General features: G+C 42.1%; 1 protein-coding gene across 2 annotated transcripts in view; it reads left to right on the forward strand.

Moving 5' to 3' along the window:
• Positions 1-24984, forward strand: part of gfra1a (gdnf family receptor alpha 1a) — a 177560-nt gene that overhangs the window by 100425 nt on the left and 52151 nt on the right. For both annotated transcript variants that reach the window (XM_050071297.1, XM_050071298.1), the window contains 2 exons: positions 22665-22843; positions 23964-24136. In XM_050071297.1, coding sequence (XP_049927254.1) covers positions 22665-22843; positions 23964-24136 — 352 coding nt within the window. The remainder of the gene's footprint in view (positions 1-22664; positions 22844-23963; positions 24137-24984) is intronic.

Genomic DNA, 24984 nt, shown 5'->3' on the forward strand with positions numbered 1-24984 from the left:
GTTACCTTTTAAATTATGTGGAGCAGCGCCAGCTTTCCAGGTGATTTATTCTTTAACGATTAACTTCAAATATTTAAAATTAGTTCTTAAAATTGCTTTCAGTAATGTAAACATTTCCATGCGCGCAGTAATGTCACTGTAGCAAATACCGTGGGACATTTACACAGTGGTGAAGAGCGCTGGACCGGAAGTGTCGCACAAAAAACTGAAAGCTGTCTGCGTTCTGTTTTGCCTCCGTGTCTCCGTGAAATATATAGGCAACAAATCGGAATTGGGCATCAAGACATGGTAGTGTAAAGGCAACCTTACATGCATTGTCTTCTTTCAAGATACACTTGTGTTTTCACAGGAAAATTACATCGGTACAACACCGCAAATTGGCGTTCTTTTCCTTCAACAACAAAGACACATGGTTGGGTTTAGGAACAAAGAACAGGGTTTGGCTTTCGCATCTTACGGGACGCAAACAATGCTCTCTCGGGTGAGAGTAGGTGTTCGTTGGACCCATCCACCACCCCTCCAGCCCGCCCCACTCAGACTTTCGCTGCCTTAACTTTCGTCCTTGTCCCGCCGTGTTTCCCCCCAATGCCACCAGGCGCTGTTAAACGACGACACCTTTTTCATTGGTTTCTACGCCGCAAGTCACTGCCCAAGGGCTAGATTTCGACTGGGCTCTTTAAGCAATGTGTGCTTTCATGAAATATTCAATAAATAATCATAAATAGTTCATCCGTGTGTTTTCTTTAATTACTTTAAAATCCCAAAGATAAGATATGCACTCTTTCATTAGCAAAAGTATCCCGGCTTTAATAGTTGAGCTTATTTTACAGTACAAACCTCAGCGTACTGTGAGGGCAAAAACCAAAACCAAAATAATCGTTCATTAATTTCGATTGAGGTAAATTGTTCAAGTTATCGTGATATTGATTTGAGGTCATATCCCCCAGCCCTACGACTGTGTTAAGGTTTTTATTGATGAGCTTTTTAGACAGGATGAGGAAGAAATCTCTGCTTTCTCCGTCTTTTCCTGATTCCTGTGCTCAACTTAAGTGTCATCTGCTCCGTCTCTCTCCTACTGGCTGTTTCCTCCTCTCCCTATCTCTTCCTCTTCCTCTATCTCTTCTCCACTCTCTCACACATACTCACCTGAAAGGGCACCAGCAGGACTAATTATGGACCAACAATAACTCCCCCCCAGCTCCACTCTGCTCCCGGCTGCGTAACAAATTCATTGGCACATCGCTGCCACTGTTGTAAATCAATCTGACAGACTCGGAGGTGAGCCGCTGAATACAATTATGCGCCATGTGCTTGTGCCGCAACTTGTACTCACACAGGAGTAAACAGGCTATCCAGTTGTTAGATGTCCACATCCATCTCCACAGTGGACTGTTTGATGTTCGGAGAGGGACCGCAGGTGGGGGACGGCGAAGGCAGACGGGCTGGGAGATATTGGAGGCTGGGGAGCGGGGACAGGCGATTTGAGCAGGGGACCGTCGGTAAGAGATGGTGGAGACAGAATGGCTGGATATATTAAACACAAGGAAATGGGCACTGAGGGTATTGTCCAGATATGAGGGGTGGCAGCTGGGGTGAGCTGCTGAGTTGATGCATTAGCTTTGAGGCGCGGAGAGCTAGAAGCCACATCAAGATAGCGGTTTGGATCTGGTCTGTTGAGATTGAAAATTTTAGTAGTAGTGTTTGTCGTATAGTTATGGTCAGTCGCTGTGGTCTCACTGGTAACAGCAATCACAGTTGGGATAATGGCTGTGTTGCAGGGAAAGGCGACAAATGCAACATCTAGGATGTGTCACACACTTCCAACAAATTCTGTTAGAAATGTTTTGTCCTTTTTCACCAAGTTGGTGAAATGAATGTTAAAGTTGGTCCCTGGCACCAGAGCGTCAAGCTGTGATCAGTCAGGGTCCAACATGGATGAAAATCAGATATATGGAGGAGAAGTGTTGACTAGAAATAGAAAGATAACCCAGAGACGAGTTCAGTGTGATGCATCTTCCCTGTGACGTACCCTTTGACCCTGCCAGCTGTAATCAATTCCCGTCTGCCTGTTAAGAGTGACAGAGGCAGGGACAGATGATTGACAGCTGGCAAGTGAAAAAAATACAACAACCACATGCAACTTGTCAAAGGACCCTGGACAACTGATGAGGCTCCTGAGGGCGACCAGAGGGCCGTACCATGATGCAAGTTCAACACAGGCAGACTGTCTTTGCCTGAGATGGCTCGACAAACGTTAAAGCCTCAGTCGGAGATAACAGATAACACAAAGGTGGTTATCAACTCAATCTGTTAATCCCGGCCTTCTGCTTCAGGCTCCGTACGTGTTTATATAAAACGAGTCAAATGTCATTTGACACTTAAAAGTGATCACTACGGCCCCCTACTTCTGCCTTTGAAGAGCATTACTGTAAAAAGCAGCACTGTTGCTTCAATTAAGACTAAAATGTTGAGGCAGAGGGTACTGTCTGTCTGTTGGACAATGGAAAAAAAGCAGAGATGATGTGGGGCGCTTTTCTGCTCTGAGTTGAAGTTTTTTCAACTTGAGGAGTTCAGAGCACTCCAGCAAAAACACCAGACGTCTAGAGCACAAAAATGCGGGGTGCATCACAACACAAAAACAGCGAGCAAAAATCTTTATCTCATTAAACACAATTACAAAAATCCAAAAACGCTTTCTGTGTGATCAGGGCCATATCTTTATCTTATGTTATCTTCCCTTATCTTTGGTGCAAACATTTTATTTTGCCGTAATTTCCCATGGGAATTTCCCCAAAATGGTCAGTGGGAGACTAGTTAGAACGTTGATTATTTTTGCAGCGGAAAGCTAATGTTTCGGTCTTCTGTGTCATCATATTATACGGTCATAATGACGTCACTGCGCTACATTACATGTGGTGCGAAACCAGGTGGCGACACCAGAGGAATGATGAATCCATCACAATGCGTGTGCACTCTGCTCATAAAAATAAGCATATCTCAAAAATTAAATAATGTACATAGTTTAAATAATTTATGGAGTGTTAAGAAATATTTTAGTTATGTTTCTATATTTAAAAATCTTTTGGATCAGTATTTTTTTTTATTTTGTAAAATCTGCATTCCGATTTTTGTAAAAGAAAAGTTGTGTAGTTAAATTCCAATACTTTAATGAACTATTATGGTTTATTGACTTACATATCCTATTAACTTAGATTGTACAGATTTTAGGGATATGAACCATTTGAAGATACTCGAAGAAATTACATCACAATATGCAAAAATACCAGTGTAGGCACTGGCGGACTGTTTCTAATGCAGAGTTCAAAGGGTCAAAAAGAGTGTGTCGGGTTGTTTGTCAGAGGTGAGTGCTGGTAATCCCCTGATCTATCCACTCACACTCCACAGTTACACTCTCTGTCTCTCTCCTGCTGCCGTCCCTCCGCATTGATCTGAATTGTATTCATCATGCTCCTTGTGACTGAAGCAGCAGCGATGACAGAATATAGGCTAAAAAGCAATTAGGTTACAATTCAGATATACAGAGGAGAACGTATGCAGAGGGCATAAACAGATAACAGAGGATGGCAGAGTTCCCAGGATGCACTCTGAGAGGACGGATTAAAAGCAGCTCCTCTGTGTTTGTTCCCAAATTTCTATATTTGAACAAACCAGCGCCCGATCCCTCTGCAGATCGTCTGAATCATGGTTATTGATGATGTTGTGATTTCTTTAATGCTGCGGTGAGATATGTGCGTTTGTGTTGTCTGGTTAAAATGACTGATTCTTGATATGCGGTGACATTTTAACGACGCTGCAGATGCAACAGTTATGTTTGCAGCATCTGTCGACACGTAAAGCAACAGGTTTTATCTTCTTTTATCTTTGGTGACGGTGTCGAGCGAGACGCACCTGCACATTGGTGATTTGTGAGCATGCTCGCAAACTATAAAAAGTGAATATGTTGTTTGCGCTCGGCATTTTCAGCATCAATTACCTGCTTTGCAAAGAAAATATCCAGAGTCTTTCCTCAGTAAGTCATAATCAAATGTATTTTTCTTTTTATGGTACTATTTGAGTTTGTATACTGACACAAGCCAGAGCTTGAAAATTAATATTTCTATGCATGAAAATTAGCCGTTTGCTGCAGACTTGAAGTCAGAGGACCTGATGTAGGAGTATCCATAGTGTGCAGAGACCAGGCTCCGGACAGCCGGGAGCAGTGTGGGGGCGGTGCACTGTACAATATTGTAGTGGAATGTGTTTGTGGAGATTATTAAAGAGCCATATATTTCTGCTGCAGCCCCACAGGGCCGGCTCTTACCGGCTGATCTCCACACTGGCAGACGGGTAATGAAACAGGCCTCGCTGGAGATTCATCACTGTGGAGAGCCAAAGCGATTCTCTCCCTCTCTTCTCCCTCCCTCCTCCACTCTTCTCTCCGTTCTCTAAATTTTTCTTCCTCTCTGTTTCAGTTTTGGTCTGTTGAATGTGCTACAGTACATCTGGTTCAAACACAGCATATATGAACTCAAGAGCAAGTTTAACTCTGAGGAAGTTGGTCCCAGAGAATATCAGCTTAGCCTCGAATATCACCAACTATGCATACCATAATAGGCCACATGTGGCAGGGTGGAAGAGTCTTGTTCGTTAGCTTGCTAGCTCACTCCATGGATGTACTATTAGATCTGGATTCCGGACTCCAAGATGGCGTCTGTTCAGCCAAATGAGAATCGCTCGCCTGGAGCATGAGCCAGAAAAGTTTTTAGCTGTTGCGTTTACTTCCAGGATCTGCGGCCCACTGAATATTGCCTGATTGGCTCGTAGACTTCACATTGTGATGATGTGACAGATTTTTGAATCACTTTTCTCAGCTTGTGGAAGGTTTTACAAATATAAAACCTCCATGGATCAAAAACTCATTATAGAAGATTCATAATTGACCTTATTTGCAGTTCGAAGTGTCCTGTCACCAGTTTAACAGATGTCTCTTTTATAATGGTGGTCTATGGGGGAGATTCTTTTACTGCTGTACTGCGACTGTGAATTAAAACAGGAAGCAAGGCTGAGTGTTAGTGTTGTATCCAGTTCACTAATACAACCATGGCTCTCATTAGCAGGTTAGGTTGCTTGTTTGCTACCACTTAACCCACTCATTCGCAGGTTATTATGCTCGTCTGTTATGTTGCTAGGGGATTAGCTTGCTGGCAGGAGAATTCCCTCATGGTTTAGCTCACTATCTTGTTTGCTATGGTGATTACTAGCTGAGTAAAGAGAGTAGAATAGAGACTGTATGCAAATGGTAAATTTCCTGTAAAACAGACGTGTATTTTGAAAACAGACAGAAGGTGAAACGGCGTCCCAGAACATCAACAACAAACGCACCCAGGGCACCAGGGTCCTTTGAAAATACAGTTCCATTTTCACAGGAAATGTACAGTTTGCACAGTCTCTTTTTAAGAGTTTGACTTTACATTTATGCAGGAAACACCTCTCCCACCTGTCCTACTCGGACTTTCACCCCCTGAACTTAAGTTGTCGTCTGGCCACGTTTCCCCCTGACACCACTGGGCACTGTCACAGAACAACAGCAACCTGCCGCGAATCATCGGGACATGAACGGGCAGCTTTTTTGACGGTGTCTGACTCTGAAAGTCACTGACCAAGTGCCGGTATTTGACAACTTCAGAGTGAGACTGGGTCGACCAATAGCATGACAGAGTCAGAGTTCAATAGTACAACTTTCAGCAAATCCTATATTCACTTGACCATGAGCCTGCGACAAACACACTGGTCGTTGTCACATTATAGGACTTTTGCTGCGCTCTCAGCAAGCATCCAATTACAATATATGGAGGTAAATAGTACAAGCCAATCACAGCAAAGAAGGGCGGAGCATGGCAGCAGATGGGAATAGAAACAACACCTCCCACCACACTTTCTGAATGGTCAAAAGTTGATGATGATAAATCTAATTACGTCAATCTGACATTAACGCTTTCTTTTGAGAGCAACACTTAAATAAATAAATAAATAGAAAACAGGCACATTTCACATCTCGGTATTCACTCAGTTTGAAAGCTGGGCTGAATCCAAAGTAGGGGAATCACAGGAGAGAAACTCAGCTGGGATTCAAGCCAGCGGGGTTCGTCTAGCTCCAGAGGTGTTGAAGGTAACCACTCAACTATGAGAGGCACACCGCTAATAGCTTGTTGATATTACAAGGCAGACCGGAGGGGATCAAAAGGGAATAAGTTTGGGATGGGATAGAGGAGCAACATAAAGCTGAGCCAACACACAGGATTCGCCGAAGGGTTGTATATTCCTCCTCTTCCATCACATCAGTTCCAGCGCTCATAATTTGGCCAAAAAATGAAATTTCCGGCAAGAAAATAAGTTTTTTGTATGAAACTGGAAGAGCTGATGAGGCACTGAGAGCATGTGGTGTATTCAGGTGAGCGCCTCTGTTGAGACCTGGCTTGAAATATTAGTTAAACAGAATGTATGGAATGAGGCGAGGGGATTTATTGGCGGAGGGAGAGGTGTAGCGCTGCTCTGGGATGTGATGTCAAGAGAGTGAAAATGGAAGGCAGCTAATGGGAGACAGTAATAATTGTCTTTGGCAGATTTTTATTGGACTGTGTGCCAATAAAGCCCAATGAATTCAACAGAATTGGACAGGAAGTGTTGGTGGGGACGGCGAGGGGTGATGGAAGGGGAAGAGATGTACTTGTAGATGGAAGAGTGGAAAGGAAAAGAGAGAAAGAGACTGTTGCACTACAGGGATCAATTACTAGGAACTGTGAGTTATGGAATTTGCTGTACCAAGTGCCATGTGGCGTTATTGCACTGGGACAGTGTTTGGAGGAAGAGGGAGATTATTAAACACACAGAAAGAGAGAGGAAGTGAGGGGAAGAGAGCCGACAGAGAATCAGAGGAGAAAGAAAGAGGTGGAGAGTTTCAGAAGAAGGGAAAGAGAGGCAAAGAAAGATGAGTAAACCTTGAGGCTCTCTCTGCACTCCTCCTCTCGCAGCCCTCCACTCTCTCCATTTCTGCTTGTCTTGCACTTTCAAGCGTGGAGCCCATTAAAGCGGATGACAGTGTAACTCACCACTGATAATCAACACAGAGAGCAGATTCTCGGAGAGGAGAGACCCCAGGCCTCGTTTATTATGTTAGATTTTTCTATTGAATCTGACTGCGCTGTAATTTTTCAAAGTGGGAAGGAGGTGCGGAGAAAGTAATTCACACAATGAATAATCAAGATGTGTGCAGACAAGGACAAGACGAATTTAGTTTACAATTCATAAAAGTTCTAAGGGGAAATAAAAAGTTAATGCTGCATTTTTAAATCAAGATCTGTGACAAATAACAGACCTAAAAGCATGTGTACTCAGCCAGCGCTGCTCACACTGAGACAACAAACCTACTTATGTCATGGATTCAACACAAATATGATTAAAGTATAGTAAGACTGAACAATATTATTGTAATATTGACAACAAATCAGCTGATTTGATATTTGATTTGCAAACATTTAATTCCAAAATGAGATCATCCCTATTTGAAAAGCAACACATTGCTGCTGTGAGCACATTTTTAAGTCATAAAACATATTAATACATTTAGAAACGTTTGTGTTGGAAAATTATTAATAAATAATTTCTGTCAGGGAAATTTATTAAATGATTTTACGGCAGGAAAACCATTTCACATCTCTTACTGAAAGGAACAGTGTGTTAGATTTAGGGGGATTTAGCAGTGAGGATTGCAGATTGCAACCAGCTGACTTTTCTCCTGGTTAGATTTCCTTCAGTGTTCATTGTGCAGGAGGTTTTTACAGGGAGCTAAATTATCCACAGAGGTCTCTTCCTCTCCAAAACATCTCTTTTTTTTTTATCTGATAACTTAAGATGCAGACATTAAGGAGGTTTTTACCGTGAGGTTTCGTCCTCTCAAAAACAGACCCAGTGATTTAAACTGGTAAAAAAAAAAACACTCAATAAAGCAATTTCACATTGGAAAAAATCAGTTTTTTCTCAATGCTCTCGTCATGGAGGGGCTGCAACTACAGTGGCTGACACCAAAAGAAATGTGTATGGCCCTATCTAGAGCCAGTGTTTGATTTGTCCGTTGTAGGCTACTGTAGAAACATGGCGGTGCAATATGGTGGTCGCCATAAACAAGGACCTGCTCCCTGCGTCGATATAAACGTCTCATTTTAACTCATACGGTATTTTAAAAATACATACAGTAAGCCAGTAAGTCTATTTTTCTTTGTTTTTATAAAACACATTTTAGGGTTTCAACTACTAACATGCCGATCCCAACTTCTGAGAATTCAAGTGGACTTTTTTTGTGTCAGGCTCTGATGCCAATTTACATAGTGGCCAGATGTGGAATTACAACCTCTGGGTCCATCATGTGACGCCCGCAGGCCCCGAAAGCAGTTATCACATGACCAGCCTCCCTTACTTCAGAATGGGAGTCTGGGGACATTCGTCTTTCTTTTTGTAATAGAAATGGGCGGGGATATCCAGACCACGTGACGGCGTTGCCATAGGTACGGCACGTGTGTTGCATGTAACAGAGACGTACCAGAAACACACAGAGCAGGTTACTGGTGCGTAGTACCGTGATGTAGATTCGTAATGTAGTCAGTCATGGCTCAGGCTACTACATCAAAGAAACATGTGGATATTTGTCAGGTTTGTTCGGATTTGGAGAACAGCAATTCCGGTGTAGGCGGGTGTAAGGCAAAGCTAATCAGCTGTTGGTCGAGGAAGTACGGAAGTACACGGATTTGGATCCAATCACATCACTGCCGCTGGGAGCCAGCGCTAGTTCTATTACAACTTTCCTATGGGAATGTCCACAGACGACAGAGTCAGCCAGCGTGCCGACGTCATCAGCGTCTGTGTAAGAGACTATTATCCCATAGGCCTACATTGAGAAAGAGACGTCTGCAAATCAGTAGAAAACTTTTTTGAGCATCATAACTCCATAAAATGTCACTTTTCATTGTTGGGATATCATGGATTTGGTGTGATTTCTTAAGTCTAGAAAAGCAGCACGATTAAATAATTATTATCCACATTCAAGATAGCCGGGGGCTGAACTGGAAGTTGGATGTTAGGCCGGCATAATGTTCTAGATCCAACAATGTGGAAGATCCGGGTAATTTCATACCACAGAAATCCACAGAAATCAAGCTTTTTTGGCTTCATGCGTCACTAAGCAATTTTTATAGGAATGAATGGGGCCCTGCCTCCAATGCTGTATCCAGTTCTCTACAATTTCAAGATGCTAATTCTTATACGTCAGAAGATGAAACCACACAATTTCTGCTTGAGGTCCTACTTGATGGACTAATGTATATTTTTATCAACAGACAAAGAGAATGGGCTGTGACAGTTTGAGCACTGACCATATCTTCTGCGTACTGTAGCTTCAGTTTGAGAGCTCAGCCTGGTAGCACATACCATGCCTGAATGCTGAATGTTAATTTATAGCCATTTAATAGCTCAATTTATGCAGTGTGTCTCCTTCCACTTAATATGATGTCTAGTTGCCCCTGGGTGTCAGCGTGTTTGTTCTGTAATCCCCTGCTGCCGCGCCACCAGGACAAATCCCTGCACATTTATTGTACTTAGCAAACAAAGAGGCTGTGAATTATAGTGGGTGGCCCCGTGGCACAGCATGCAGCCACTCCTGTTTCCACTGCAGAGCTGCGGGTAGTGGAAACAAACGCACCTGTCAAGTGCTCCCAGTTTCCCCCCTGGCTGACCCTCGACTGGCTCGGATGAAGAGCAGTAATGTGTTCCGTTTGACGGGTGTAAAGATGACAATGGCAAACTGCTGGCACAGTCGTATGACATATTTAAAATAGCTATAACAAGGACAGTTGCGTACTGTAACAATAGCGAGGCTCATGGCAAGGATAATAGCACGGTCACGTCAATGACAACAACACGGGGACAGTAAAAATATACAGTAGGTTTAATTGGGACTGACATGGACATGTTTTTGGATATTTATGGTTCCCAGAGGACGAACCTCATGATCTCTGTGACTTCCTGACCTTTCTGCAGTGCATCTATCTGTTCATAACCTTACTGGACCAACTCTTTGGTCCACTTTGATGCATCCACTCAACAATGGTTTAGATTTATTTATTTTTTTTTAACTTTGCTTATATAAAGTTAAGTATACATATATGTGTGTTGTTGAAGGAAAAGAAAATGTACGACAAAACGTAATGAGTTTATTTTGAAAGAGACTGTATACAAACTGTACATTTCCTGTGAAAACAGAAGTGTATTTTGAAAACAGACAATGCATGTAACAGGCTGAAGTTGACACGGTGTCCCAGAACATCAACAGCCAACACACCCAGGGTACCTTGCACGTCATATCTGGATGAGGGGAGTGAGAATGTGTTGCATATAAACATACTTACAGACATATGTATGCACATATACAGGCATGTAAAGCAGACAACACATATAAAGATATGCACATACCCACACATATTTAAATTCAGACAGATAGATGTGTATATTAACTTCAGACAAGTGAAAAAAAAAAACATGCTCACTGAGAAGTCGACATAAATAACGAGCACCCGTTTCCAGACCAGATATATAGAGTCAGAAGGGTCGTTAAGTCAGAGGGAGGAGATTTACAAATGCATTTATGAAAAAGATAAAATAAAAGTGAATTCTATAAAGGGAGGCCAGGTGTCTCTGTTTATGACGGGACTTGCTTCTGCAGTTTTTCTAGTGGAATTAAAGATAACACTTCTTTGATCCAGTTTAGGAAAGATAGGGGCTGGATTGCCAAACATTTAATCTGAATATTCAGCCCAGTCAGCAGGAGAAAATGTTGTCATTGTACAAATCTGCAAAACCATGACTAAGCTACATTTGTACATTTTATAGGTATTATAATAACATTTCCAAACTGGCAGAATATATGAGCTGACTTTGTCATCAGGACTTGACACCTGGGCGAGACGCCTGCGAAAGTGAGACCAACAAACAACAGAACCTGCAGTGTTTTAGCCCCAGCTTGTCATTATTCAGTGGGGCTAGCGCCACGAAAAGTGGTTGTGTTTTGGCTGCATTTCCAGCACGGAAATTTGAGCATCATAACATAAGTAAAGCAAAAATGTAACTTATCTTTGGTTTGCAGAAATTTACAATGCCAATATTTTTTCTGCAGATTGGGTTGAGATATTCATATTCCCAAATTGATGACCTTCAATTTGTCGTTATTGGTGTAAACTAAGAAAAATGATCATTGAACTCGACATAATTTGGGGAGGTGGACAAACAGGACTCCAAAAAACTAAAATCGGACAAACCTAAGCAAAAGTACACGTCAAACATCGTCTCTATGAATCCAGACACACATGGGAGCTGATGGGAGTTTTGCAGAGGCATGGAAAGGCCACGGAGGGCCATTAAGTGACTTCACTTTGCTTCAAAGAATAAAGTAAAGGACAGATGGCAGAGGGGAGGAGAGACACAGGAAGAAACAAGAGAGATGGAAGCCACAAGAGAGAAGTTTAGAGATGGTTAATGATGATGGAGAAAGAGGAAGGGAGGTAATGATTGGAGTACACCCAGAACAGCATGAAGACATGAAAGAGACACAAACAGAAAAGGGGGGGATCATGAGAGAAAGTCCGGAGGAGTCGGCGAAGGAGAGGGAGGAAAAGACGAGGGGAGGAACTCAAGGAGTGGTGTAGCGGGGTACGGAGGTGGGTGAGGTCACAATTCGACCCCGTGGCGTCCCATGGTAATTGAAATTAGGTGTGGGTGGCGGGTGAGGGGGGGCAGCGGGGCTGGAGGAAACAGGCAACATGATAATCAATTTGAGGCTGAATCGGAAACATGAGCCACTGGGGGGGCCTCGTTCCCCCCTACCAGGCCTCCAGATGGCCCCGGCCCCAACCCTGTGTGGGCCCTGTCAGAGAACGCAGTGTGTGTACGTCTGTGTGTGTGTGTGTGTGTGTGTGTGTGTGTGTGTGTGTTTGAGAGACAATACCATCTGCCAGGAGTGCAAGGGGAGTTCAGCAGATGTATTTGCTGACACTAGGGGCACAGGAGGGTATAGACAACATACTGTATGCATGTTTCAGTGTGTGTGTGTGTGTGTGTGTGTGTGTGTGTGTCGGGACTCCCATCCTGTTGCTGGAGAAAATAAATAGCTAAAGCAGCACACACACAAGAGAATACACTCAGATTTATGCAAGAAAGACAGTTAACATTCATCTTTAAAAAGTGTCAAAACTCCGCCCGAATTTCGCCCATGTTTCATGCTGTGATGGAGCCCAACACACACACACACACACACACACACACACACACACAGCTACTGACAGTTTGCGAAGATACAAACGTGTCCTCGGGGTGGAGGCTAAAGTCATGGCGCTCTGGCTGTTTGTCTGTCACGCAAAGACTGAAAGGCGACCGAGGGAGTCTGCTCATATAAAATATACAACATCATTATTATTTAGGGGACGGTGACAGTTACATTGTTATCAGTGTTGTCCTGTAGAGCTCTTTTATGGGAGAAGTTAATCCCCAAATATATATTTATGGGAGTTCATCTCCGAATATGTATACATACTACACCCAGACAGGTGGAGGAAAGGCGCATGCTGTTGAGTGAAGCAGACTGTCTCAGACAACAGAGAATATATTAGAGCAAAACTAAATGTGGAGGCCAAGTGCTCAGTCAGCTTCACATTCTGTACAGGAAGTTCAGGTCTCGTTTTGGTGCTCTTGAAGATGAAAAACAAAACAGTGTCGGAGGAGAAAAAGCTCTTCAGGCACTCAGACGGATAGAAAAGTACATTAAAAGCCTTTATTTAATCAGTCATGATTGTTTAAAATGCCGAGTGGCTTTGACCTAAAAGGGTCTTCAGGACTCTTGATATGTTTTAATCCTACATCACAAGCTCGAGTGTTGGCTCGGTGCCTTTTAAGTTTCACTCCTTTCTTTTATCCTTCCTCCATTTTCGTTCTTCTTCCTTCATGAATGATGTCTGCTTAACCCTTTAAAAGTAGACCTCCTGCCGGCGGTTGCTTGAGGTCGTCGTTTGTATGATTCTGTTTGAATAGATCTACTGAAAGAACCATGAGAGCTAAAGCAGTTGTTCTTTTTGTAGCTGAAAGCTCCTTTCCCCCCCGTCATCACATCATTACCTTACCTTACCTTACCTTACCTTACCTTATCTTACCTTATCTTACGTGCAGTTTAAACATAGTACTCTGCTGGGATTATGCCTGAATTTTCCCCGAACTGTACCCAAATTAGCTGCAGGAGATCGTTGTTTGAATAACCCTGTACATATCTGTCTAAAAAAGCATAATAGCTGGGACATTCATTCTTTTTGCAGCAGGAAGCGAAAGCTTCTGTCTTCCGTGCGACCATGTTGTGCACTAGTAATGACGTCACTGTGCTACGTTACGTGTGGAGCAAAAATGCACCGTGGCACCAGAGGAATGAATGATGAATCCGTCACAACACCTGTGCACTCTGCTCATAAAAATGATCATATCTCAAAAACTAAATAATTCACATAATTGAAATAACTTCTGTAGTGTTAGGAAATATCCTATTTTGTTTCTACATTTAAAAAGCTTTTGGATGAGTATGTTTTCTGCAATTATTTTTAACAGATTGTCTACAGGTCCTTAAAAAGTCTTGAAATTATAAGTTTTCTTAATATAAAGCTTTAACAAGTCCTAAAGTGCCTTAAGTTTTCTAAGTATAAGGCCTTAAAGTGTTATGGCTTAAGTGTTCTTAATATAAGGCCTTAAAATCTGTATCTTTATTTTCATCCTCATTACGCTTTTCTGTATTGTAAATCACTGTGCAGCACTTTGATAAACTTTTATGTTTTTAAAATGTGCTATATAAATAAAGTGGATTGGATTGGATTAAAAGTCTTAAATGCCTCAAGTTTTCTAAATATAAGGCCTTAAAAAGTCCTAAAATGCCCTAAGTATTCTTAATATAAGGCCTTAAAAGGTGATAAGTGTCTTAGGTTTTCTTAATATAAGGCCTTAAAAAGTCCTAAAATGTCTTAAGTTTTCTTAATATAAGGCCTTAAAAAGTGTTAAATGTCTTAGGTTTTCTTAATATAAGGTTTCAAAAGTCTTAAAATGTCTTTAGGTTTCTTAATATAAGGCCTTAAAAGTCTTAAATGTCTTAGGTTTTCTTAATATAAGGCCTTAAAAGGTGTTAAATGTCTCAAGTTTTCTTAATATAAGGCCTTAAAAAGTGATAAGTGTCTTAGGTTTTCTTAATATAAGGCCTTAAAAGGTGTTAAATGTCTCAAGTTTTGTTAATATATGAGGCCTTAAAAAGTGTTAAATGTCTTAGGTTTTGTTAATATATGAGGCCTTAAAAAGTGTTAAATGTCTTAGGTTTTCTTAATATAAGGTTTCAAAAGTCTTAAAATGTCTTTAGGTTTCTTAATATAAGGCCTTAAAAAGTCTTAAGTTTTCTTAATATAAGGCCTTAAAAGGTGTTAAATGTCTCAAGTTTATTTAATATAAGGCCTTAAAAAGTCCTAAAATGTCTTAAGTTTTCTTAATATAAGGCCTTAAAAGGTGTTAAATGTCTCAAGTTTTGTTAATATATGAGGCCTTAAAAAGTCTTAAAATGTCTTTAGGTTTCTTAATATAAGGCCTTAAAAAGTCTTAAGTTTTCCTAATATAAGGCAGACTTCAGATTTGATGGGTCTTAAATATTTTCGGTCACATTACAGTGAAAATGTCTCCAGCCTGACAAACCCAGTAACTGTTTACAGTCATTGAACAGACCAAAAAATGGCAATAATAAATAACATTTATGACAGCCATGAGATTTTGTTTTCTTTTAAAATTAAACATATTAAACTTACAACTCACCCAATTGTTGTCAGTTCATACTTACTGTTCATTTTGAGCTGACATCAGTGTGTTTATTTGGAAAGAGTACTCAAAAATGTGTCTCACACACACACACATGTATATATAATGTGTATTTCCATTGCAAGTTTGGTCTTAAATTTCATATAAAGTGGTATTAGATGGTCTTGAAAAGTCTTAAATTTATCTTGTCTTATCTTATCTCTATTATTTTTTATGACACAGTTTCAAGTTGTTATTATTGTTTATTGACTTTCATAACCTTTCAGCTTGTACAGATTTTAGGGATGTGACGCATTTGAGGATACTTTAAAGGGTTAATGAAGTTGCTTTGTCATTTTGACCAGAATGTTGTCAAAAAGGAGACAAAGATCTGTGCTGAGTGAAGGAAAAGAAACAGTCTGTTTTTTTAAATAATTTGCACACATTTCTAAAATGACCCCCAGTTAACGAGGGTAAACTTGAGTTCCTGGATCTAACAGGTTCAGGGTGAGTGTCCCAGGCTTCATAACCCAGGGGGGGGTCTTGTGCCCGCCAACATAAAACATAGATGCTCTACTGATCAAGTCCTTTCAAACGAGGCAAATGATACTGAGAGAGACAAACATAAACACCCGAAAACACAAACCTCGCTCAGCTGCCCTGGGGACGACTGCAGGGTTAACAGATGAGAGTCAGTGAGTTGATCTGAAGCAGCTGAAAGAGAAAAAAAAATATATGAAGTTCATGTGTGTGATCCCAGAGCGCACTGATCCAGAGAGAAGAGACAGACGGAGGGAAGGAGGAAACTGAAGGCGGATGTGAAGGCTGGAGAGATGCAGCGGGAGTGGAGGTGTCTGAGAGGGTTTTGAAGTGATGGAGGAACGAGAAAGATTTGGGGGGTAGAGTAGTGGGACGCAGAGAAACAGAAACACATCATCTTCAAACCTCAATGCTACGATACCACTGTAGTTACTGATGCTATTTAAGAGAAAACGGCAGATTACAAAACAGTTGTGAGAAAATATGTAGAAGCAGTATGAATGAAGTGCCGTGTAAAATCTGTAAATGAATATGCAGGCTGCTCAACAAGTGGCTTCATTACACATGCAGGCTTCCGTCCACGAATCACAATGCAGAGCAGCATTCAACAAGTGGAGCAGCGAGTCCGCAACAAATAAACATTCAAGAACAAAAACTGTGACAGGGTTTTCTTTCCTGCCTCTGCACGCTATAATAACCTCTCGTCAACTCGACAAAGATGATCAAATGCTCTCAAATAACCAGTCAGGATTAAATGCACGAATATAAAAGAACAGAATATCACCAATATATGTTTCAATATCCACAGTTCTGTGACTTAACTTCATTTATAAGTTTTCCTAGTTTAACGCTGGGTAGGTAAAGTTATTTTGGCGTCAATGGGCAAAAAATATATTAGAAACTTTGAGCATATTGTGATTCAAGTGGACTGAAAGAAACTAGTCTGCTACACCTCCTCATGGCTCTCTTTTCAGGCTTTAGAAAACCTAGCCTGTGGGAGATTTTAGCCAATCACAGGTCAGTTCAGAGAGAGGGCATTCCTATTGGCTGTTCTACAAATGGAGATATTAATGCATGTTCCTTCAGATGATGAAAGCCTGAGTCATTGGCTGAGAATCCTGCAGCGAAAGTTGCTGTTTAAGCACTGTCAACAAAACCTGGTCTCACTCCAAAGTCGTCAACAAAATGGTGCTTGGGCAGTAACTACTGGCGTCAGGCACCGAAGAGAAAAGTCATCCTTATATGTCAGCATGATATGTCGCCATTATTGTTTAATGGTGCCCAGGAGCATGAGGGGGAAACGCGGCAGGACGGCAACGGAAGTTGAGGCAGCTGAAGTCTGAGTAGTGCAGGCAGGAGGGTGGATGGGTCCAACAACCTCCGATGTTCGCCCAGGAGTTCACTTACTGTTTGAACCCAAAGCCAACACACCCAGGGTACCTTGCACGTCATATGTCGACATGGAAAGTCCATGAGCAAACGTCAATAAGTGCCACCCGCCCCACTTGGACTTCTGCCCCCTTAAAGGGATAGTTCGACATTTTGGCAAATTCGCCTATTGCCGTAATCCCTATAGTCATATGAGTAGGTACATTACCTTTAATTGTCAGTGCGTGCTGTTCTGAGATCGGTGGGGCAGAGCTGCCCGCTGAAATGGAGGTGAACGGTACAGGTCCCTCTCTCCCTCAAAACTAATCAAATACACCATCAAATGACTCCAAAACGCTCTTGTGGACAACTTGTAGCTTACACATTCACCACGCTATGAAATAATAATGTAATATTACGAGACAGAGTTGTTTTGAAGCCAAATGCAGAGCCGGAACTACATTCCAGACATACAGTACTTGCTGGGCGGAGTGATTTCAAACAGCGTATGTTTAGTGCAGTTACTCCCGTCATCAAAACAACAAGTTTGTTGAGAAGAAGCCAGAATATACAGAGGAAGAGTTACAGGTTTTGGAAGAAGAGAGAGCAAGAAGAGAGGCTGAGGCTGCCGAGCAACCAGGGGCTGAGGGGAGACCCAGAGCCGGTGGTGTAAATGTGGGGCTTACTGGCCACTTTATTAGGTACACCTGTGCAATATAAACATAGAGTACGCCTCAAAATAATCACCGGAACACGGGGAGAACATGCTAACTCCACACTCATAAATCACCACAACTCCTTAAGGAACAGTAACATAAAATGTTCCCTAGCAGTCTGTTTATTCCCAACAATGAGAAGTAATGCCAGTCACTTCACTGTATGCTCTGGACAAGCACTTATCCATAACATAACCACAACAACATTTGCATTTTAGCCTCATTTACCATGCTTGGATTGTAGGCTAATGTTACTCAACATGGAGGTAACGTTACAGCAGAGAGATTGCTGAGCAAAATACACAACGATCACTTACCACGTCTGCTCGTTCAGTGATGCCGACAGATGGTGTGACAATATCTTTGAAGAAAAGCCCTTGAATCATTCCTGAGCTTCTGCGCTCCATCCTTTCAGCGTAGTCCTCCGGTAAAAAATGGCAGGAGCACACAAACATTTTCCGGACCATTTCCACAGGCGTGTTGGGGTCGATGTCCAGCACAAATAGCCATTGTTTCATCCTGTTCGTATTACTGGTTGGAACTACGTGAAACTTCACTTTGCTCCATGTCTTCGGCTTGTTACTGAAACCTTTTACAATGCATGTGTAAACCATGATTTACAAAAACACTTGTAAACTTTCCTCAAACCTTCTGCTGCGTCCAGCTGACGATACCGCAAATGGCTGCAAGCAATAACAACGGCACTGTCTCAGATACGCACTGTGTCACTCCGCCCAGTGGTTTACTCAAGAAAGTAGTTCCGAGTATTTGCTTCATGTGTCGTAATGTTACTTAATTATACATTATTATTTCATAGCGGGGTGAATGTGTAAGCTACAAGTTGTCCACAAGAGCGTTTTGGAGTCATTTGATGGTGTATTTGATTAGTTTTGAGGGAGAGAGGGACCTGTACCGTTCACCTCCATTTCAGCGGGCAGCTCTGTCCCTCCAATCTCAGAACTGCAGGCACTGACAATTAAAGGTAATGTACCTACTCATATGACTATAGGGATTACGGCAATAGGCGAATTTGCCAAAATGTTGAACTATCCCTTTAACTTTAGTTGTTGTCCCGCTACATTTCCTGCTCACGCCACTGTTAAACAATAACAGCGACTAGCCACATATCATGCCAACGTGAAAGGACTAAGCGCTGGTTTTCAACGACTTCAGAGTGAGATCAAGTTGGACGCTAGGGGGGAGCGCTGGTCAAAGTCGAGCTGCTGCCCACTCTCCTCACAGCGAGGCAGTCCAGCTGTGGGGATCAAGGCTGATTTTAGAATTCTGCCGTCCATCCCCCGTTTTGCGAATCAGCATTTTTCCGAATCAACCAAAACCCGGCTAAAGCGAGCGTATTTTAGTTTGTGCGAATCAGGGGATTTTAATTCAAATTTTGGCGTTTCCATCATAATTTTCCGATGCGATACTTCTACATGTGCATCTAAACAGGCTGATGGACACATGGCTAGTGAGGACAGCTGAGTGAGTAATGGGATATATTGGCAATAAGTGAGCCAGCAGTGTCTCTCCTCAAGATGGTGGATATTTTTGAAAGCATTCATCTCCAGGATGTCCTCGTCTCTCGTAGAATAAACAGCATCCTCTCTTTTGCCAATTAATACATCACTGGACCATCAGCTCACACCCCCATCATGTCTCGCTGTCCCTTTTAACCTCCCTTCCTCTTTTCCTCTCCTCCCTCCCCTTGATGTGTTGAATCTTATTAGCACCATTTGCCATCACAACACACACTATCAGCCGCTCGGTTCATCGACTTGCTTATGCTTATACAGCTCCTGCCACTGCCCCACAAAACAAACACACACACCCCGCCTCTGTACGTTTGTCACGCCGGCCTTCCTCTCTTTTAATTGGTGCTCGTTAGAGGAAAAAAAATGCTGTTTTTGCTCCATTTTCACCCAAATAAGCAGGAGGGGGGAGACGTCTATGAAAATGTTAATTGATAGTGGATCAAGGAGAACACTGGCAATTAGTGCAGGCTGATAGATGAGCAAGGCACGGCACTGGAGACTTTGATGACTATAAGATCTCTACACACACTCACACACACACTCACGGTGTACACACATAAATACACGTCTGGTTAGCCAGCAGGGCCGTGTGGACGAGGGCCGCTGTTAGATTCAGGCCAAGCAGGAAGTGAGACTGTTAATGGGGTTGTGTGCTCGTAGTTTGCATACACACACACACACACACACACACACACACACACACACACACACACACAGAATAGACGTAAAAACAAACATTCATATCAGCCGACACACAGGTACAGGCTGAAAAATGTGTTGTGGGGATATCTAGTAGTTTGGAGAAAACATCATTATGCTGCTGTCTCTCCGGCTCCGTCTCTTTATTTCTGCGCCCTGTCGTGGAGGCGCCGCGGCCCAGTCACAGAGCTGAGCTGCTTTGTTTTGAGATGATATGATCTGTGGGGGTATTCTGCGTCTGCTGCGTGTTACCTGACGGGATTTTTGAGGCTGATATAGACACTGATATTTGAGAGTGGAACTGATATGATGTTGATGAATCATTTTGTTGACACAAACACACAACAAACAAGTATCTTTGGCGAGGGTTTCCCCAAGGCTGGATCATCAGCTAAGCAAAGCAGGCAGCTGCCTCAGTGACCCAAACCTTAAAGCCTCAGGTTCATTGTCAGTAATTGGCCGCAAGTAATTTGTTTAATTGCAGCTTTGTCAGAGAATAAAGTGCCTCTAAAGTATAATACCGACTGAAGCAGGTTCTGTTAGTGGCTAGTTTTATGGTGTTATGACAGCCCAATTGCATTTCTGTACATTTCTGCAAAGATAGCTTCTCTTTTACCTTGTCGGTGAAGATTCACAGTCATCCAGGTCATGGTAATCGTAAGTGCTGTATCGTAGGCAACTGGACTTGCTTGTGTTTCTTAGAGACGTTTCGCCTCTCATCCAAGAAGCTTCTTCATTTCTAAATGACTGGTACGAAGTTGCAGGCTTTAAACCCCGTGTGAGGCTTCTCTGTAGCCTGTGATGGTTATTATGGAGAGTCACTTATGGAACAACATTTCATCCACCACATATCCAACCACAAGCTTCATTACTTCTTTGTAGCTGCAGCTTTCAACGATTAAAATCCAGTTTTGGTTGTTTACAGCCAACCTCTTCAGCCGAGGAGGGCTCACCTTTGGTGGGGTGTATTTCCTGGAGCTTCACGTTGTTGTGCTGTCGATCGTAGTAGCTGTGGTGTTTCAGACCAGAGGTTTGAGGGCGTGTTTTTTGCAGTGGAAAGAGTTTTCGTCGGACTACCTGCAGCAACAGTGTTCTTGTCAACTTTCCTCCCGACAAAGTAAAAGTCATGGGAATATGTCCATCTTCCAAACTAGCTTGCTGCTTTGTGACGTGCCTATGCATAGCAACGACTGCGAAAATTAATCCGCTGAAGTGATGTTGTAATCAAGTCAGTCATGATGTGATAACAAAAGTAACGTCGCAACGAGTTGTTTGGTTTTGGGATGACTGTAATATTATTAATCAAATCTTATTATTAGTAATTAGTTACACTACCCAATACTGGAAAAGGTAACATTATACCCAACACCGATTGTGGATATGTTGAAACTTTTCTTTATGATTAGGCACAATTGGTTTTGGTTTGGTAAAAATCACGTTTTGGCTTTGAATACCTGTTTTTTGTGGCAGAGTCCCTGCTGGATATGCAGCGATTTCTCAGTAAGAAAAACAACCTGTTTTTTGTTGTTGCTCTTGAACAGTTGTCTGCAGCTTGGCTGGTGTCGCCAATGTGTCACACCATCCACCATTCCCTCCACCTCTTGAAGACAAAGCTAATGTACTATGTCGCTTTAGAAAAGCTGATTTGATAAATGCATCAATGTACAAATGGTTTGCAGTAATGTACAATGCCAACATTTCCTTGTGGTGACTGGGCTTTTTATCAACGGCCATGTGTCAAACTTTATAATCTTAACCCTAGTTTAGTTTATGTTTTGCTCACGTGGTGCTATTTCTGAGAAAAGTTCCCCTAGCAGGTTGACCAGGCCACAGTTGCACCAATGTGTCAGGCTGTTGTAAACAGATTTTAGTTTAATGTGGTGGAAAGTTGGGCCCAAGGAGCACAAGATTGGTTTGCCAAACAATTATATTCAAAGGTCAACTTTTTATGCCTCTACGGCGGCGATGGCCGGGGCCAGCGTTTTTTGGGGTTGTCTTTCCATCTGTCCGTCCAATTCCTCTGAATGCGATATCTTAAGAATGCCTTCAGGGAATTTCTTCAAATTTAGCACAGGCGTCCACTGAGACTTAACAATGAACTGGTCAGAATTCCGAGGTCAAAGGTCACTGTGACCTCACAAAACATGTTTTTGGCCAATAATTCATCCTCTAATTGTGACAGAATTTCACTATTTCACTCAATAATAAGATAAAATGATGAAATGATGACATTTTATATCCAAAAGTTCAAAAGTCAGCTTCACTGTGACATCATAATGTTCTGCAAAAACACTTTTCTGGCGATTACTCAACATCATAACTCAGGAACAGAAGGGGAGACATTTAGTCAGATACCGAACTGATGACTCTAATCTTGGGCGTCCACCTTGAAACTGAGCTGATTGTAAAGTACAGGGGGGAAGATGTGTGTGAAGCATTCATGTTCTCACAGACATGGATATAAACTGTAACAGAGGCATACAACCGCATGGCAGTAATTCTAGTTTTCCCTGGATGTTCCATACTTAAAGGACTTACTTACTTAAGAACAAAGTAAGGGGACATTTTTTCGTCAAACTGCTGTTTTCGTGGTTAGTTTTTGGTGTGGATCCAAGAAACTGTGAATCTTCTCTAGCGATGCTGTATGAGTCTTTTAACATGGCAAGAAGCAGCATTTTTGTCAGTTGTGCTCTTGTATAATTCACCATGAAAACATTTGTCGGGCGTAGCTGTCCTGTCATCGTCACTTTCATTCACTGATGTTTGTTTTTGATAAATAAGCAGCCAATACATTCTTGATGACATCTACTTAAATCTCACCCTTTGTTCTCTCTTTCTTCTTCCCTTCCCTTCTCTTCCCTCTATCTTGTCCCTGCTCTTCTTCCCCTCTCTTCATCTTCAGGTGAGCCTGCAGTGGCCAGAGAGAATAACTGTCTGAATGCTGCCAAGGCCTGCAACCTGAATGACACGTGCAAGAAGTACCGCTCTGCCTACATCAGCCCCTGCACCAGCCGCGTCTCCACCGCTGAAGTCTGCAACAAGAGGAAGTGCCACAAGGCCCTGCGGCAGTTCTTTGACAAGGCAAGGCACTTCTGACACGAGCTTATCAAAAAAAAAGACAGACAGAAAAAAAACAAAAAAACACTAAAGCACGCACACACTGGAGGTTTTCCAAACGACTGATATCTGATAAAAGCTGAATGTCCACCACAAAGGACCTGCTTCAAAAGGAAGAATGATTTTGAAGTGGATAAGTTAGACGGGTTGTCAAAATCACAATAAATAATCATGCAGGCCCTTTTGTTCAGGGTTTGCTTTTCCAGCGCCAAGCTTTGACATCGATTCAGTCATCAAACACAAAAGATGTTTTTGCTGTCTGTGCCATATTGTAAAAAATGATGTGAAACATTGTAATTACAATCCAGCTCCCATGATGTCCCTTTGGAATAACTTAACTGGGATCGCTTCAAGTCAGCGACAACATGAATAAATCGAAAACTACAAAGATTGCGTGACATTTTTAATCTTAGTGTGTATAATTTTGTTTTCTTTTTTTCCACTCAGCAGAGAAGTTTGTGTGAACAGCCTTAAGCATCAAGTTTTCTTTGTGTTGGAGATAAAACTATGATGACATCCTTCTGTTGTAGCGCGACTGTGTTGTTACAGCATCATTTCACTCTAATACCAGAATTTATTGATGCTGTTATTCCACTGAAGCCATGTTAAATAGACAATGGAGACAATTTTGACATCTTTTGCATAGTTATTTATAAAATTCTCCCTATTTTTTCATTCAAAAAAAGTTTACATTTGCAGTAACCACTTGGCCATTTCCACTTGCAGCTGTAATCTATAATGCATGCCTTTACCTCAATATTTGATGGTTTGTTTTACAAGATTAAATCAAGAGGTTGACAGAACTTTGAGCTTGAAAAATCCCCCAGCTCACATGAAGTGATGAGTTTTGAATTTCCAACAGAGGCAGGATGCTCGTCTATCAGGATCAGTTTGTTTGAAATAAACAAAGAAAATAGGTGGTAAGCATGAGCATGAGAGCAACTGTGGACAGTCAACAAAGAAAAGAACATCAGCACACCTTGAGATCTCATCAACAGAACATCCAAGAGAAAGAAAGTAAAACAAAAAACTGTCCAAAATAAGAATTAAAAGGAGTTAAAGTTGTGTTTCTTGTGCCACACAGGTTCCTCCGAAGCACAGCTATGGCATGCTGTACTGCTCATGCCCGCTTAGCGACCAGACGGCATGTTCTGAACGCAGGCGTCAGACCATCGTCCCCGTCTGCTCGTATGAAGAAAAACAGAAACCCAACTGTCTTGAACTGCAGGCCTCCTGCAAAACCAACTACATCTGCAGGTAGGAAACAGCACCTTCAAAGTGTTTTCTTTATTGGCATTGTTCTGCATTGCAAAGACCTACAACAAGGTCCCCAACCAGATGCAAATAGGGGATGCCAAGGTTTATGATTGACACCTTAACCCCCAGGTCTGTAGGAAGCCTGCACCACAGCTCCCACACTGACAAATAAAGGGCCACACAATATGTATGAAATGGATTAATCACCATCACTAGGTGACTCCAGTGTCCTGTTTCCTAGTGTTGATGTGCATCTTTGCAGCAACACCATCACATTCATTCCCAGGATTGGTACATCCTGGCTACCCAAAACATTCTCATATTACGGCTAGTTTGTCAGTGGACCTCCATGTCTAAATATGAATCTCTAGGTGACCCTCCTGCATCAGTTTTGGACGTTCAGGGACGGCAATTCGATGTATGCTTGTTACATACATTGTTTTAAAAATACACTTTTGTTTACACTGGAACTGTACAGTTCCTGCTCGTTACGTACATACAGTCTTCTTCAAAGTAAACTTATAACATAGGTATAACAGTTTGTTTTTAGGTCCTTGGGTTTAGGCAACAAAAGCACATGATTAGGTTTAGAAAAAAATATCATGGTTTACCTACCATCAAGAAGAGTGGCTGTGCACTTCAGCTTCTGATGCCAACGTCCACTGACAAAGTGCCAGTATTTGATGAGTTGGGTTGTTTCAAGCTGCCCCTAAAACTGATGCGCCTGGTGCATATCCAGCGCTCGACAGTGCGAGCGTTTCACTCGCATTTGCGACTAAAAATAGGTGTGTGCGAACTGTAAAAAATATTTAGGGGCACATGTGCGCATAAAAAAATCAGCCGAAGCA

Source organism: Epinephelus moara, chromosome 19, assembly GCF_006386435.1.
Source record: "Epinephelus moara isolate mb chromosome 19, YSFRI_EMoa_1.0, whole genome shotgun sequence".
NCBI lineage: Eukaryota > Metazoa > Chordata > Actinopteri > Perciformes > Serranidae > Epinephelus > Epinephelus moara.